Source organism: Typopeltis vanoorti, chromosome 2 (assembly GCF_054136105.1).
Source record: "Typopeltis vanoorti isolate ZY-2024b chromosome 2, IOZ_Tvanoo_1.0, whole genome shotgun sequence".
NCBI lineage: Eukaryota > Metazoa > Arthropoda > Arachnida > Uropygi > Thelyphonidae > Typopeltis > Typopeltis vanoorti.
In genome coordinates this window covers 59,834,009-59,847,921 of record NC_143550.1, presented here as the reverse complement: position 1 = coordinate 59,847,921, position 13,913 = coordinate 59,834,009, and the positions used below count along the sequence as shown (strand labels likewise).

General features: G+C 34.7%; 1 protein-coding gene across 1 annotated transcript in view; it reads right to left on the bottom strand.

Moving 5' to 3' along the window:
- The window catches only part of LOC150109068 (TGF-beta-activated kinase 1 and MAP3K7-binding protein 1-like), a 133,076-nt gene that overhangs the window by 15,000 nt on the left and 104,163 nt on the right, over positions 1-13,913 (bottom strand). Inside the window, exons 7-8 of the mRNA XM_090405299.1 lie at positions 10,788-10,958; positions 845-1,275 (exon numbers count right to left, since the gene is read on the bottom strand). Of these exons, the coding sequence (XP_090261425.1) occupies positions 847-1,275; positions 10,788-10,958 (600 nt within the window). The 3' untranslated portion in view covers positions 845-846. The remainder of the gene's footprint in view (positions 1-844; positions 1,276-10,787; positions 10,959-13,913) is intronic.

The window sequence follows — 13,913 nt, the reverse complement described above, 5'->3', positions numbered from 1 at the left end:
TTTTTTATGTTTATAAGGGAAACCAGTGCATGCATCCAACTGATTTACTAAATAATGAATGCCTTGCTGGAAGAATTTCTTAGGCTACTGACTATATTAGTATATTTCCTGCTCCACTTCAGTGTCATCTTTGAATTCTAGTTTTAGAGAACCAAAGAGTTCAATGTGTTGTTACAAATAATTCTTTGTAACAACACAAAACATGATTTATTAAGATGTTCTATATTAAACTGCCCCTCATTTGATGAAATCATCTAAAACTAGTAATGGCTTTTTTGAAACAGTGTGAGTGATAAAATGCAGTGTTATCATTATGAAAAGAATGTGAACATGGAGTGGAAACATCCATGTTCACACTCCTTTTTTTTAGACACAGCATGCTGAATTTTAAAAATTTGTGGTTTCCATCAGTATTGCGTACAGTGAAACCTTCCATGATGACAGTCTTGTGTTGCACAGAACATCCAGGGGGAAAAAAATCTCACGTTGGTGAGCATTTGCACATCTTTCATATAGTCAAGAGCTCTTCCTATATAATTTTCATGTCTTCAGCTTCTGAAACAATGGGCAATACTTCCAGTCAGATGTTGAAGTAGAACAGAGGAACAGTGAGTGACTTGATGAGCAAGATATTCCCTATCTGAGACATCATAGCTGGGCTGTGTGACTCAGTGCTTGCAAAGACTTTATGTAACAATTGTTATTACCCTTGGACAGGTTTCTGCTGAACTGCTTTCATAATTGATCCTTTTTTGTGTAATATTTCTGAATCTCTTGCTTAGCAAGCTTTACCATATAAATATAAACAAATTATTTTAAAAAATAAAATCACTAAGCTCTTTACTTTCAGGAATTTTTCCATTCCTCTGGTAATAAATCTTGTTCATACACTTGTTGCACAGCATTAATTAAGTCACTGAAATCTATATATGGTTCAACCCTACCATCCTCATCCAGGGGAAGGATGTGGCTCTCAGATGGCTGAAACAAACGCTGTACATTTCCTGATTCTGAGCTACTTGCATTTGTGTTTGTTACAGTATTTGATGGGGAAATGTTGATTATTTGTGTAGGTGATCCAGAAAGATGAGTCCTTCTTTCTGTTGGTTGAGAAAGATCACTTGATTTCCTAGTCTCTGAAGAAGCATTAGAGACAGGCTCAGGGGCTCTAGTGATAGTAGTGCCACCCTTCATTAATGTTTGACTAGTCACTGGTCCATGTGTAGGACTGTTCAGGCTGACAGAACGAGGCATAGGTTGATAAAAATTTCGAACCTAGAAAAGTTTAAAAAATAATATAATAATAGTTATATAATAGCTGAAAAAAAAATTTCATATTGATATTGAGTAATTCATTTTTCTATTACATTTCATTCCATGCTAACATATGTTTCATGTGAAATATCGTCTCAGTATTATTAATTTAATAAAGAGAAATAAGTCTTCTCTTTAAATGTTAAAGTGATGGGTAATTTTTGCCAATCAGTGCTTAGACCACCACAATTATTGGAAGCCTGAATAAAGTAAATTATCTAATCGTCAGCCCACCCATGGTGCTAGATGAACAATGGAACTCACAACCCTTCAGAGATTTGAAATTTGCCTAAAAGAAAATGTAGAAATTTCTCCATCTGAGTTAGTATGGGCAGTAATGTATTACTGTTGAATGGAAAAAGTTTGAAACCTGTAATCACAAGAATCTGCCTAGGCTTTTTTAAACCAAATCAGGAGTTGTCAGTAGATGTAACAGAATTTTTTCACTTCATAACCAATCAAAAGCTGTATTAGCTTCATTATTTTCATGCCAGAGAAAAGACACAACATTCAGAGTTCGAGTGAATCTAGTAAATATCCTGTCAGCTAGTAAAGTTGAGAACAATTATGAATCTTAAATTGCAACTATCTGAAGGGAAATTTTGATCTGTAAAACTATACAGATCAAAACAGAGCCACAGGAGTATGGTAAATAACTATTGAGCTATTTTGTTAACAGAAAATTAACTTTATAAATTTTCCCAAAGAAAATGAAACTAAAGCACAATCTGAAAACGGCTAGTGACAGCTCACTTAACCTCCCTACCAGCCGAGTGGATGAAATAGTGAGACCAAATTGCACTTCTTATCCATGTTATTCAATGGGTGTTACAGAATTTTATTTAGATTTAGCTGGACATCTATAGACATCATGGCCAGTTGGGGGGTGTTAAAGCAACAACTCATAAGTCATATGAAAGATATGGTGGGGTACTCTTTACAGATATTTTAGTTTAAAAACATATTTATAGCAAAGTAACATTAAATCAACACAAAAGTCATATATTTTCCTAGCCATAAAGATAATTCACACACAGCCTTTATTTGCTTACACATGGGCAAAAAATTAAAACGAATGTAATTTCTTGTTTACATCATCATCAAATTAGTCTTTATGCCAATGAGATAGGAATGCTATCTCATTATGAAGTTCAAAAATAGCCAAATCCACAAGGTTTAAGTTCCGAAGGATATTTTGCATCTTCTATGTGTAGTGCCTATAAATTTTCTTGTCAAATTCTCATTAAAGCTTTATATAACAATGAGAATAGTTTCAATATTTAAAAGACGAATTTCCACAAATTCATATACTCATGAAGAATAGCTTTTTCTGTTTCTTAAATGACACTGAAAGAAGAACAATTAAAGTAACACAAAAAATAGATCACAAATCATCCATTTGGATGATTTGTGATCTACTTTTTGCATTTGTATATTTCTTTCTTCCTAATTAAGTACTGTCAGTAATGAATATGGCAAATGATCCCAGGACTGTTTCTTATATAGAATAATGGCACTCAGGCAAGGGGAACTCTCCTTAATTCTCCTCAGTTCGTTCCTCATATGTTTAATCCCTTGCCTCATCTTTGTCAACTACACTTTCATCATCAAATCAGCTTGATAAAGGATTGAGTCCACTAAGAAGAATGGTTCTCCACTTATCGCGATCTTTAGCCATCTCAATCATGAATCTATAGCTGGGAATGTTCTTTCAGCAACTTTATCTAAGTACTTCTTGGTCTGCCTCTAGGTCTTTTTCTTCCTATATATCCATTCAGAGCTAAATATGGGAGTCTATGAGGGGTCATTCTCTGAATATGACCAAACCATCTCAGTTGATGCTTAATGATTGTGTCTATTATATTATCTAGGAAGTTTAAATCTGTTCTGACTTGATCATTAGTCTTGTGTTGCAGTGGGTGTTATTAATTTTTCTAAGGCATTTCAAATGCTTGAAGTTTCTTGATTGGTTGTTGAGTTAATCTCCAGGCTTCTGAAGCATAAGTAGCCGTTGGGATAATAATTGTTTTATATAATTTTAATTTTAGACTCGTTGGGATTTTTTTATTTTTCCATATTTTGTTTTAGTTTATTCATGTTGGTCCAAGGGGTGCTTAAGGGGCAAAGCTGCATAACTGAGAGGAGACCTCCACATAGCCTTTAAAGGAATGCGGAGAACTGACCAGGGCTTCTGACCTAATGTCCAATCCTCACCTTCTCGTGGTGCACCCTGTTGGGTATCTACTTGGATACTGAACGGACGAGGATGGGCTGGCAATTTGGGATTAAGCCGACCAAATTGTATTCTTATTGGTTAAACCAAAATATAGAATGATGGTACAACATGACAAAATTTCATGCCAGCTGGGGCGTCGCCCGGTTAAACAAGGCCCCCGTTGTTTTCGCCAGGGAACCAGGGCGAACAGCAAAAAGTCAGCTACTGGAACAAATCTGAAAACCAACCCCAACTCAACATCACCAGAGTTAAAGATCGGTACTATCAACATAAGAAGCCTGAATGGCAAAGAAATGGAGCTAGCTGAGGAATTAGATAAGTACCAGATCGACATAATAGGGGTGACTGAAACAAAAAAGACCAAAACTGGTGAGATCTTTCTGAGCAATAAATACAAAATGTTATATTCAGGCAATGATAATCAAGGAAAAGAAGGAGTAGCCATAGTATTCAACACAAAATACGAGGCTAATCTTCTTGAATGGCAGTCAGTCTCAAGTAGAGTAATGTGGGCAAATATGAGAATGAGAAACTGGACAATGAGACTTATTTGTGCCTATGGTCCCACAGAAGGTTCTACTAAGATAGAAGTGGAGGAATTTTATGATGCTTTAGAAAAAGCAACTGACACAATGAAAAATGAAAAGCTGGTCCTTGTTGGGGATCTAAATAGCAGAGCAGGAAATGATTGTGAGACATACAAAAATATTTTGGGAAAATTTGGAGAAAAGAGCAAAGCTAATAATAATGGCAAATATCTGTTGGATTTCTGCTCAGGACATGGACTGGTTATTACTAACACCATGTTCCAACATAAAAATGTGCACAAATTCACATGGAGAGAAGAGGCTAGGAATAAGAAAAGTCTCATTGACTATGTTATTGTTGATAGTGATGTTTTCTCCCTGGTGCAGGACACCAGAATGTACAGAGGATTTGAAATTGGAAGCGATCACTATTTAGTCTTGAGCAAGATAAAATCGAATTTCATATTGAAAAGAATAACATGTAAGAAAGTTTTAAAGCGAATAAAAGTTGAGCAGCTCTCAGATGTGAACTGTAGGCTAAAATACACAAAGATTATTGAAGAAAAAATGAAAGAGTTTGAGAACAGGAATCAAACCTTGGAAATTCAGTGGCAAACTCTGAAGAAAACATTGATTGATTCTGCCAGAGAGGCATGTGGTGAGGTTATCTGTAAGGATAAAAAAATCAGAACTCCCTGGTGGACACAGGAAGTTAAAGAGGCAGTGAAGGAAAAGAAGAGAGCATACCAAAATTTCCTGTCAAATAAGTCAGCTTGTGCTCTCAGAGAATACAGAGACAAATGTAAGAAAGCTAAACACTGTGTAAAACTAGCTAAACAAAAGTCATGGGAGGACTTTGGCAAGAATATAGAAAATAAATATCAAGAAGGTGGCAAAATATTCTGGAGGTTGTTGAAGAAGCTTAAGAATGGAGGAAAGAGTGCTGTAAAAGGAATTAGAGATGATAAAGGTGACATGAAAACAGGAGAAAAAGATATCCTTGAAGTATGGAGTAATTACTTTGAAAAACTGCTAAATGAAACAAGCAGTGATGACAGCACAGTGGTAAAAAACACTGACCAGGCATGCAGTCAGGAATACATATCCATACTAGAAGTAGAAAAAGCCATCAAAGGCTTGAAATGTGGAAAGCAGCAGGAGTAGGTGATATTCGACCAGAAATGCTGAAGTATGGTGGTATAAGAGTCTTACAGTGGCTGCACTGCATAGTTCAGAAAGCCTGGACAGAGGGACGAATTCCTGATGATTGGAGTAGAGCTCTCATAGTACCCATATATAAAAAGGGAAATAAAACTGAATGTGAGAATTACAGAGGTATTTCCCTACTGAGTGTTCCTGGCAAGATCTATGCAAGTATACTTGAGAAACAGTTGAGAAGAATTGTGGAAGAAAAGCTTGGTGAAGAACAAGCTGGATTCAAGCCAAATAGAGGCTGTCAGGATCAGATCTTCACTTTACGACAAATAGTGGAGAAAGCATGGAAATATAACAAAGATCTGTGTTTAAGTTTTGTCGATCTGGAAAAGGCATATGACAAGGTGCCAAGAGAGAAGCTATTCAATACGCTGCAGTTATATGGTGTCAATGGGGCATTATATCAAGCAATACTTAGTCTTTATTTGAGTTGTAAGTCAGCAGTTAGATGGTTTAATGTTAAATCTGGTGCGAGACAAGTACATTATCCCCTCTGTTATTCATTATCTATATGGATCACATTATGAAGGAAAGTGGTATTAAATATGATATCAAAATTGGAGATGTTAATGTCAGCTCTTTGCTTTATGCAGATGATGTTATACTTCTAAATAAATCTGCTACAAGTCTGCAAGATTCTCTGACTAAATTGAATAGCTGTTGTAATAGATATGGTATGAAGGTCAGCAATAAAAAGACAAAGACAATGAAAATAGGCAGAATCATTGAAAATGTCAACTGTGTTGTGAATGGAGAACCTGTGGAACAAGTAAAACATTTCAGCTATTTAGGCACGATTTTTACTGAATATAGAAATAGACAACAGAATCAGCAAAGCTGGTATGGTGGGAAGTCAATTGAATAAATTCATATGGAATAAGAGAGAAATTAGTCGGAACACTAAATTAGCTGTATACAATACAGTGTTCAAACCAGTTTGAACTTATGGATCTGAGAGCTGGGTCAGAAGTAAAACACTTGACCAAAGACTAGAGACCGCAGATATGAGAGTCCTGAGAAAGATTAGGGGCATGAACAGATGGCATCAATGGCAATATCATATTAAAAACGAGGAAATTAGGAAACAACTTGACATTGTCGGCATCCAGGAATGCGTTAGCAGAGCTAATCTCAGGTGGTATGGTCACTTAAACAGAATGGGCGAGGAAAGATTAGCAAAACAAGTGTTCTCTGCCAGGTTGGCTGCAAAACGACCCAGAGGAAGACCAAGATATAGGTGGATTGATACAGTACAAAGCGCTTTAGACGATAGAAATATAAGATCTGATAATGTTGGAGTCTTGACAAGTAACAGACTGATTTGGAGGAAAATTGTAGATAGGAAATTAATAATGATGTAATTTTTTTCATGTAGTACTATCATATCCTGTACACCCCTTGAGGGTACATGGCAGGAATTTGATGATGATGATGATGTTGGTCCAATCTAAGTTTAGCCTGTGTTTTATTGTTTCCATATTGTTGAGGTTACTAGATATAAGACTGCCAAGATAAACATAGTTTCATATCTTTCATATCTTGAATTAATTTTTCAGTGCCATTTATTCAAATTGCATTTTCACTTACAAATTCATTGCTATTCTTGTGTTTTTAAATGATTAATCATAGATGTGTACTGCTTCCTTTTGTTCTGTTGTTTGCATATTTTGCATCTTCACATAAATCACAAAATTTCCAAATGTTTTTGCCAAAACTGTACTATTGTAATATTTTAAGACTGCATAACAAACTATAATAAAAATACCAAAGTACTTATAGCAAACGCAACAAGCCTTTGTATACAGTTGTGCAAAATAAGAGGAGGCTTTTTCAATTGGCTGCATTTGTTATGGTGCATACAACAGGAATTTTTCTGCATTGGCCAGCTGAAGACTGAATCTTTCTAATGATTCAGCCAAATAATGAAGCAAAACCATATCTTGGTGCATCCCTATTACATACATGTGGAAAGAAAGGACACCCCCCCCCCCAATAGGCAAGGTATATCATGCCATGCAATGAGTCACGTGTTTATAGCTGGTATAAATTGGAGGAATACGATGTTCCCAAGTCAGTGCAAGTGTGTCTGGGTGAAATAGCTGTGAGAAGGGAACTAACAGAGTTTGAAAGAGGCATTGTGATAGGATGCCATGTTGCAGGTTTTCCGTTCTGCAAATTGTTGACAAATTGGGCAATCCCAGGTCAACAATCAGTGATATCATTCCATCGTAGGACTGCAATATGATATGGAAGCGCAGGGAGTGAAGTGTAAGTGCTATCTACAGTGGATGACCTGCCACACTTGCTGAACATAACGACAGGGTGTTAAAAATGATCATATGTAAAAACTGGCATACCCATTCATCCCTCTACCTGAGGAAGCAGTTAAATAACATTGGTGATAATTTGCACCCTTGTCTCACTCCACACTCTATTGGAAAGGGAGTGCTGTAATTTACCTTGATTTCAACCATCATTTCAGAAGACGAGTACAGGAATTCAATCAGTCATATTATTTTGCTGTCTATTTCATAATGTTGCAAAATTTTCCGAAGAGCATCGCACCAGATAGAATCAAAGGCTTGTATGCTAACAAAATTATTGCACATTACTTTATTATGTTCTATGTATTTTTCTCCAATAATATGGAGCATAAATATATGGTCAACTACACTCCTGTTCTTTCTAAATCCAGCCTAGAAGTCTGAAAAATTGAATTCCATTTTTGCTTGGGTGGCTGATGAGGCTAATCCTAAAATTATTGCACTTTTTGCCATTTCCTTTTTTTGGAATAGGAATATGGATAACTGTGCACCAGTCTTTTGGTCAGCTCTCAGTGTTTTGCACCTACTGGCAAAGTTTGTGGAGTGCACTAACAATAAGCACTCTCCCTTCTTTAAGTAGTTCTGCTGAATATTGTCCCTGCTGTTTTTCCTGATCTTAAAATGGCTCTTTCTATTTCTTCTCTAAGTATAGGATAATAGCAATATTTTAGGAGATTCAGCCTGAGATATCTTGGGAATGAAAAAACAATGTAAAAGAAAAAAAAAGGTTTTTATAACTGGGACTCAGAAATAAGGAACATCATAGATGAAAAAAGGAAGGCCTATAAAAAATGTTAAGCACACACAAAATAGAGAATGAAATTGAATATAAGCACAAAAAAGCAATAGCAAAAAGAGAAACACATAAAAGACAGAGTTCAATGGAACAATTTCGTTAAACCTCAAATACAAACATATAAATTTATAAGACACATGAATAATAACCTTAGAGAATCGATCAAGATCAATACCATACCTTTGGTATTGATCTCAATTGTCCATAACTCTTTAAATACTATAAAGAGTTATGGACAATTGAGGGTCCAGAACAAGGGGTCATCCTTGGAATTTGAATAAAGGTGTGGTTAGTAGGGGTGTAAGGGCTAGACTTTTTGCTTGGTGAATGAGTGGAATGGGTTGCCAGAGTCAGTTGTGAGTGCTTTGTCTGTTAATGGGTTCAAGGAGAGGTATGATAGATTGGGTCTCCTGCAATGAGTCTTCAAACTCTATGGAAATGCCTGTATATAATAATAATAATAACTTCAGATACAAACTACTAGAATTCGTGAATAAGATCCTGAATGGCCAATTACCACCAGAAAACTGGCAAAATGCTATGATCGTCCCCAACTTCAAAAAAGGCAATATTAATGAATGTCAAAACTATAGAGGCATTAGCCTTTTTAAATGCTGGATATAAAATATATTCAAGTCTCTTAAGGACTAAATTAACTAAATATTATGAAAATATTTTTGGAGAGGAACAAAACGGTTTCTGTAAAGGGTGTAGTGACACCTTTTTTCACTCTGAAACTCCTGATAGAAAAAAGAAGAGAATTCAATTTAGAGATCCATATATTATTCATCTATTATAAAAAGGCTTTTGATAAAGTCAATCGTAATAAACTATTGGAAATTTTAAGAGATGACAACATTCCTAACCAGTTAATTAAAGCAATTTTCAATATATATAACAATAACCAAATTAAAATAAAGATAGCCTCACAAAAAAATGCAGGTGTCACGCAAGGGTGTAGTCTATTGCCACTCCTCTTTAATATTTATATTAATAATAATATAAGAGAGTGGAGGGAAACTACCAGTTTTGGCATTCACATAAATGATTACACAAACATCAATACAAGTTAATTCACTGACGATCTGGTTTTAATTGAAGATAAAGATTCATCACAGCAAGCAACCTTTTCATTAAATGAAATAGTAAAAACATAACATACAATATGGAAATCTCCACTTCCAAAACTAAAGTCATGGCATTTAAAGGCCAAGACCCATTTAGAAGCAAAATTTGCATCAACGATGATATTATAGAACAGGTTAACACATTAAAATATCTAGGCTACCACTTATCTTATGAAAGAAAGACATGCAACATAAAATAACAAATTATATAGGAATAACAAAAACCATCAATCAGATATTCAATCCAAATTTAATAAGAAAAGAATCCCTAACTCAATAGCAAGACCTATCCTAACATATGGTTTAGAAGCCTACACCATAACTCAAGCAGATAGAAAAAGACTAAGCTCTGAAATGAGATTCATGTCGAAAACAGCTGGATATACTAGACTAGAGTAGACTTCAAAAGAAATAGCGATATCTTAAAGGAACTTTTGTGATATCCATTTTAGACTACATCAGAAACGAGTGAGATGGAGACAACATACAGAAAGAATGAGTGAAGGAATAGAGGACGGCTTTTGAAAAGATGGGAAGAGACTATAACAGGCCACCAGGCCTATTATTGGAAAGGAGGAGGAAGTAGTATAGGATAATCACTGTTCTCTGTTTTCATGGGAGGAAATTTTGTCCTGATGAAAATAGAGAACTTTGTTGGTCCAAGCTGTCATTACACTTGAATAATCATACCATCGAAACTTGTCAGGTTTGTTTTTTAGTACTTGTTTAGTTTTAAAAAACAGTCTTTTTTTAATAAAAATTGGTCACAAAACTGAAATAATTTGAATGAATCATACCATAGTTTCAGTAATATCTGTTCCATCCATATCTTGAATTATCCAGCTCTTACAAACAAAAGGCTTTGTTAATTTAAAAGTTTTGTATACCATACTTGATTTCTTTTTGATGAAGGAAACAACCAAAAAGGACATAACTTTTAATTAATAATAATACATTATTACTATCTTTGTATTAAGGTAATTTATTTCAGAAATTTAACAATATGTCTTATGAAAAATAAATAAATTCAACTTGCAAACATATTTCCAAGAACACATTGTTTGCAAGCTGGGGTTTGCCTGTGTTACAGAATAGCAGCCTGAATGGGAATTTTTAATTTTTTAAAGAGTTATGACAAATATCGGTATTCTATATTGATGAATATCTTTCCAAGACATTCATCAATATCTTACAGACAATAAAAATGTGACATCAAATAAACAAAACATCGATTTCAAGTATTCTTACCAAAAGAGTAATATCATTACGTTTCTGGCATCTCTTAGAAGTTTCTGTACTATTCATGTAAGTATCATGATGGATTCGAACTACTTTATCTACCACTGCCTGAGCTACTGAATTCAATGTGCTTTGTTCTGCAAACTGTTCCATGACCATCTGACATATTTCCACATTTGGCTGCAAATAAATGAATTTTAAAATAGATAAAATACAAAATATTTATACTGTCAAAAAATATGGTAATTTTCTTGTTACCAGATGGCTCAGGTAAAATTAATTTTGGCATTCTGTGTGCCACTTGATTTAGTTTTTCAAAGAATAATAAAAAAATAGAATATCTTTATTCTCAAGTCAGAATGGGAACTTGTTTCCAGTCTATAAAGATGGACAGATACTGACATTACAGTAAATAATAAAATCTGAAAGTTTGACAGTTAATCTCAAACAGTGCGTTTGAATTGCTTTTGTGGTAATACTCCTTCAGTTCACTGTTTTATAATAACACTTATATAATTTGGTTGGTTTGACTGTCACTGATATTTCTTAATTAAGAGCACAGTATCTCAAAATACAAGAAAAAGCACCTCTATAGCTTTTTCCACTTGCCAATTGGAAAAACAAGACATTTTACCTTTTCATTGGAAAAGAAAGACTGAGTTCGATTCTCATTGTGACAAGAGGAATCTCTATATGTGAGTTTTTCAATTGAAGGTGAATTAGCCAATCTCATGTGGAGGTATATTCCCCTAAAAACTTGGGTTTTTCTTCTTCCATGCAGGCAGTTTACAGATTAAAAAAAAAGAAGTGGCAGACAGCACATGATAATATGTGTTGATGGAGGATTAGGTACTGTAGACAGTCAGTTGTGTGGAATGCTCTCCCTTGGTGGACTCATCTTGTAATAATAATATGTGACAATTTTTTTTAATGTATAGTTAGATACACCTCATATATTTTAAGTTGATGCTAATAAGCCACATATTTATCATAAATCATTTGGAAAGAAGGAAAAATTAAATTGAGTAGTCTGTGATTCAATTCTGTTTCATTTAACTTAATTTGAGCTATTAAGAAACAGAAATCTTGGAATTATGATAAGAATTCCAAGATAATAGAATTATGTGTGATAATGGAATTATTTATTTTGTCAATTACATATGATAATGGAATTGTTAATATATGTATACAAGAGAAAAATAACATATTCTTATTATGACCTTTCTTGCATCATGGGATACTAAGGCAGTCGATGCAAAATCATCAATCTCTCTCTCTCTCTATATATATATATATAAGTATCCCGTTCAACAGGTAACTCAAATAAGAATCAAGGCCTAATCCTACCAGATATATGGAAAACTCTAATTAGATCATTTAACCAAAAAGAAATGAACTTTCATGAAAATTACAATAAATATCTCAACAAATAAAACGTTGTACTACTTGCGACACGCGTATTGTGTCACGCACAGTGATAACTTTATATAATTTTTAGAATTGTCAGTTAGTTTCCTAGTTTTTGTAACTTTCCATTGCTTACCAGTGTATCCCTGAAAATGCTGACAGATATTAGTCAGTGAAACATGTCGGATATTAAACAATTATTTACTTGAGTAACATACCGAATTAAGATATATATATAAAACGTTGTACTTGCAATACGTGTATTGTATCACGCACAGTGATAACTTTATATAATTTTTAGAATTGTCGGTTAGTTTCCTAGTTTTTGTTACTTTCCATTGCTTACCAGTGTATCCCTGAAAATGCTGACAGATATTAGTCAGTGAAACATGTCGGATATTAAACAATTATTTACTTGACTAACATACCGAATTAAGTCTTTAATTTATTAACATATTCTTATGTTCTTTCTTCTGGCTACAGTCACAACTGTTAATAATGCAAGTGGATATAATTAAATAAAACTGACAGTGGCTATCACTCCATTCAATTCCTGATACTTCATGTACGTGACAATGTTAAAGTACATTTCCTAACTTATGCTTGCCAAGAAATTATATTCTTGTCATATATATCCAATTGTAAGCAGAGTCTGCATGCAAAGTATCTTCATAACTGGGCTACTTATATATATATAGAGGTTGATGATTTCACATCAGTTGCCTTAGTATCCCATGATGCAAGACACTGTAACAGGCCACTAGGCCTATTATTTATACACACTTTGTTGTGCCGGAAAAAGTGCTGATTCACTTTTGATGAGTCATCCTTTTTCCGACCCAACATAAGGTAACCTCAGAAAGGACGGATAAGGACATACTTATGCCTCCAGATGGAAAATGTGCCTGTAAATGACCTAAGAATATGTATATATTCAGTTTTGTAAATTTCAAGTAATGTTAGAGAAGCCCATAACTTGAACAGAGAGTATTTGTGAATTAATTAAGATAGAAAATCGTGTATAATTGCTAAAAAGATGTGTATAAAGTGATACAAGTTTTAGGCCATGTCAAAAACAGTTCGGAGCCGTGGTAACCAATCGGCTGCCGCCGTATGCATGACGACACCACCGAGTGAGGGCGCTGTTTTGTGGTATATAGGTTTCGGCGGGGATTTGAATCGCTCTCTTCTCTTTTTCGTCTGTTCCTGGTTTCCCGGAGAGCTGAGTAGCTGTGAAAACTTGCCGCCATGCGTAGCAAGAATTTCCCCTTGCTGTATGTGCCACGTGGATCAAAGCTGCAGCTATAATGCAACCAGAGTTCTAGAAGAAAGGACCGATAGTGAATTAACGCCAGTGTACAAGTCAGTGAAGGAGTGCTCCTTTTCGAGTAGAATAAAAGAATAGCGAAGATGCCATTAAAGAAAATACGGTGAGGAGATCCGAGAATCTAGATAAGAAGGTCCTAAATCTACCAGATAAAGCAAGAATGGTAAGCTGAAACCCTTTTGTATTAAGTTAGAATAACCAGAGAGGAAAGAGTAACTGAATGTTGAGGAAACAGCCAATTTCCATGTTGTGTTTAAAGAACTGTCTGCATTTGGACATGTTGTCTACATCTAAGAAATAAGAGGCATCTTAGGCTTGAGCCGAATAGGAAACCGAGGCTTCGGACTGTTTTTATATCGAAAGAAGGAAATTAAGGTAATTATGTTAAAATTTATGAATGC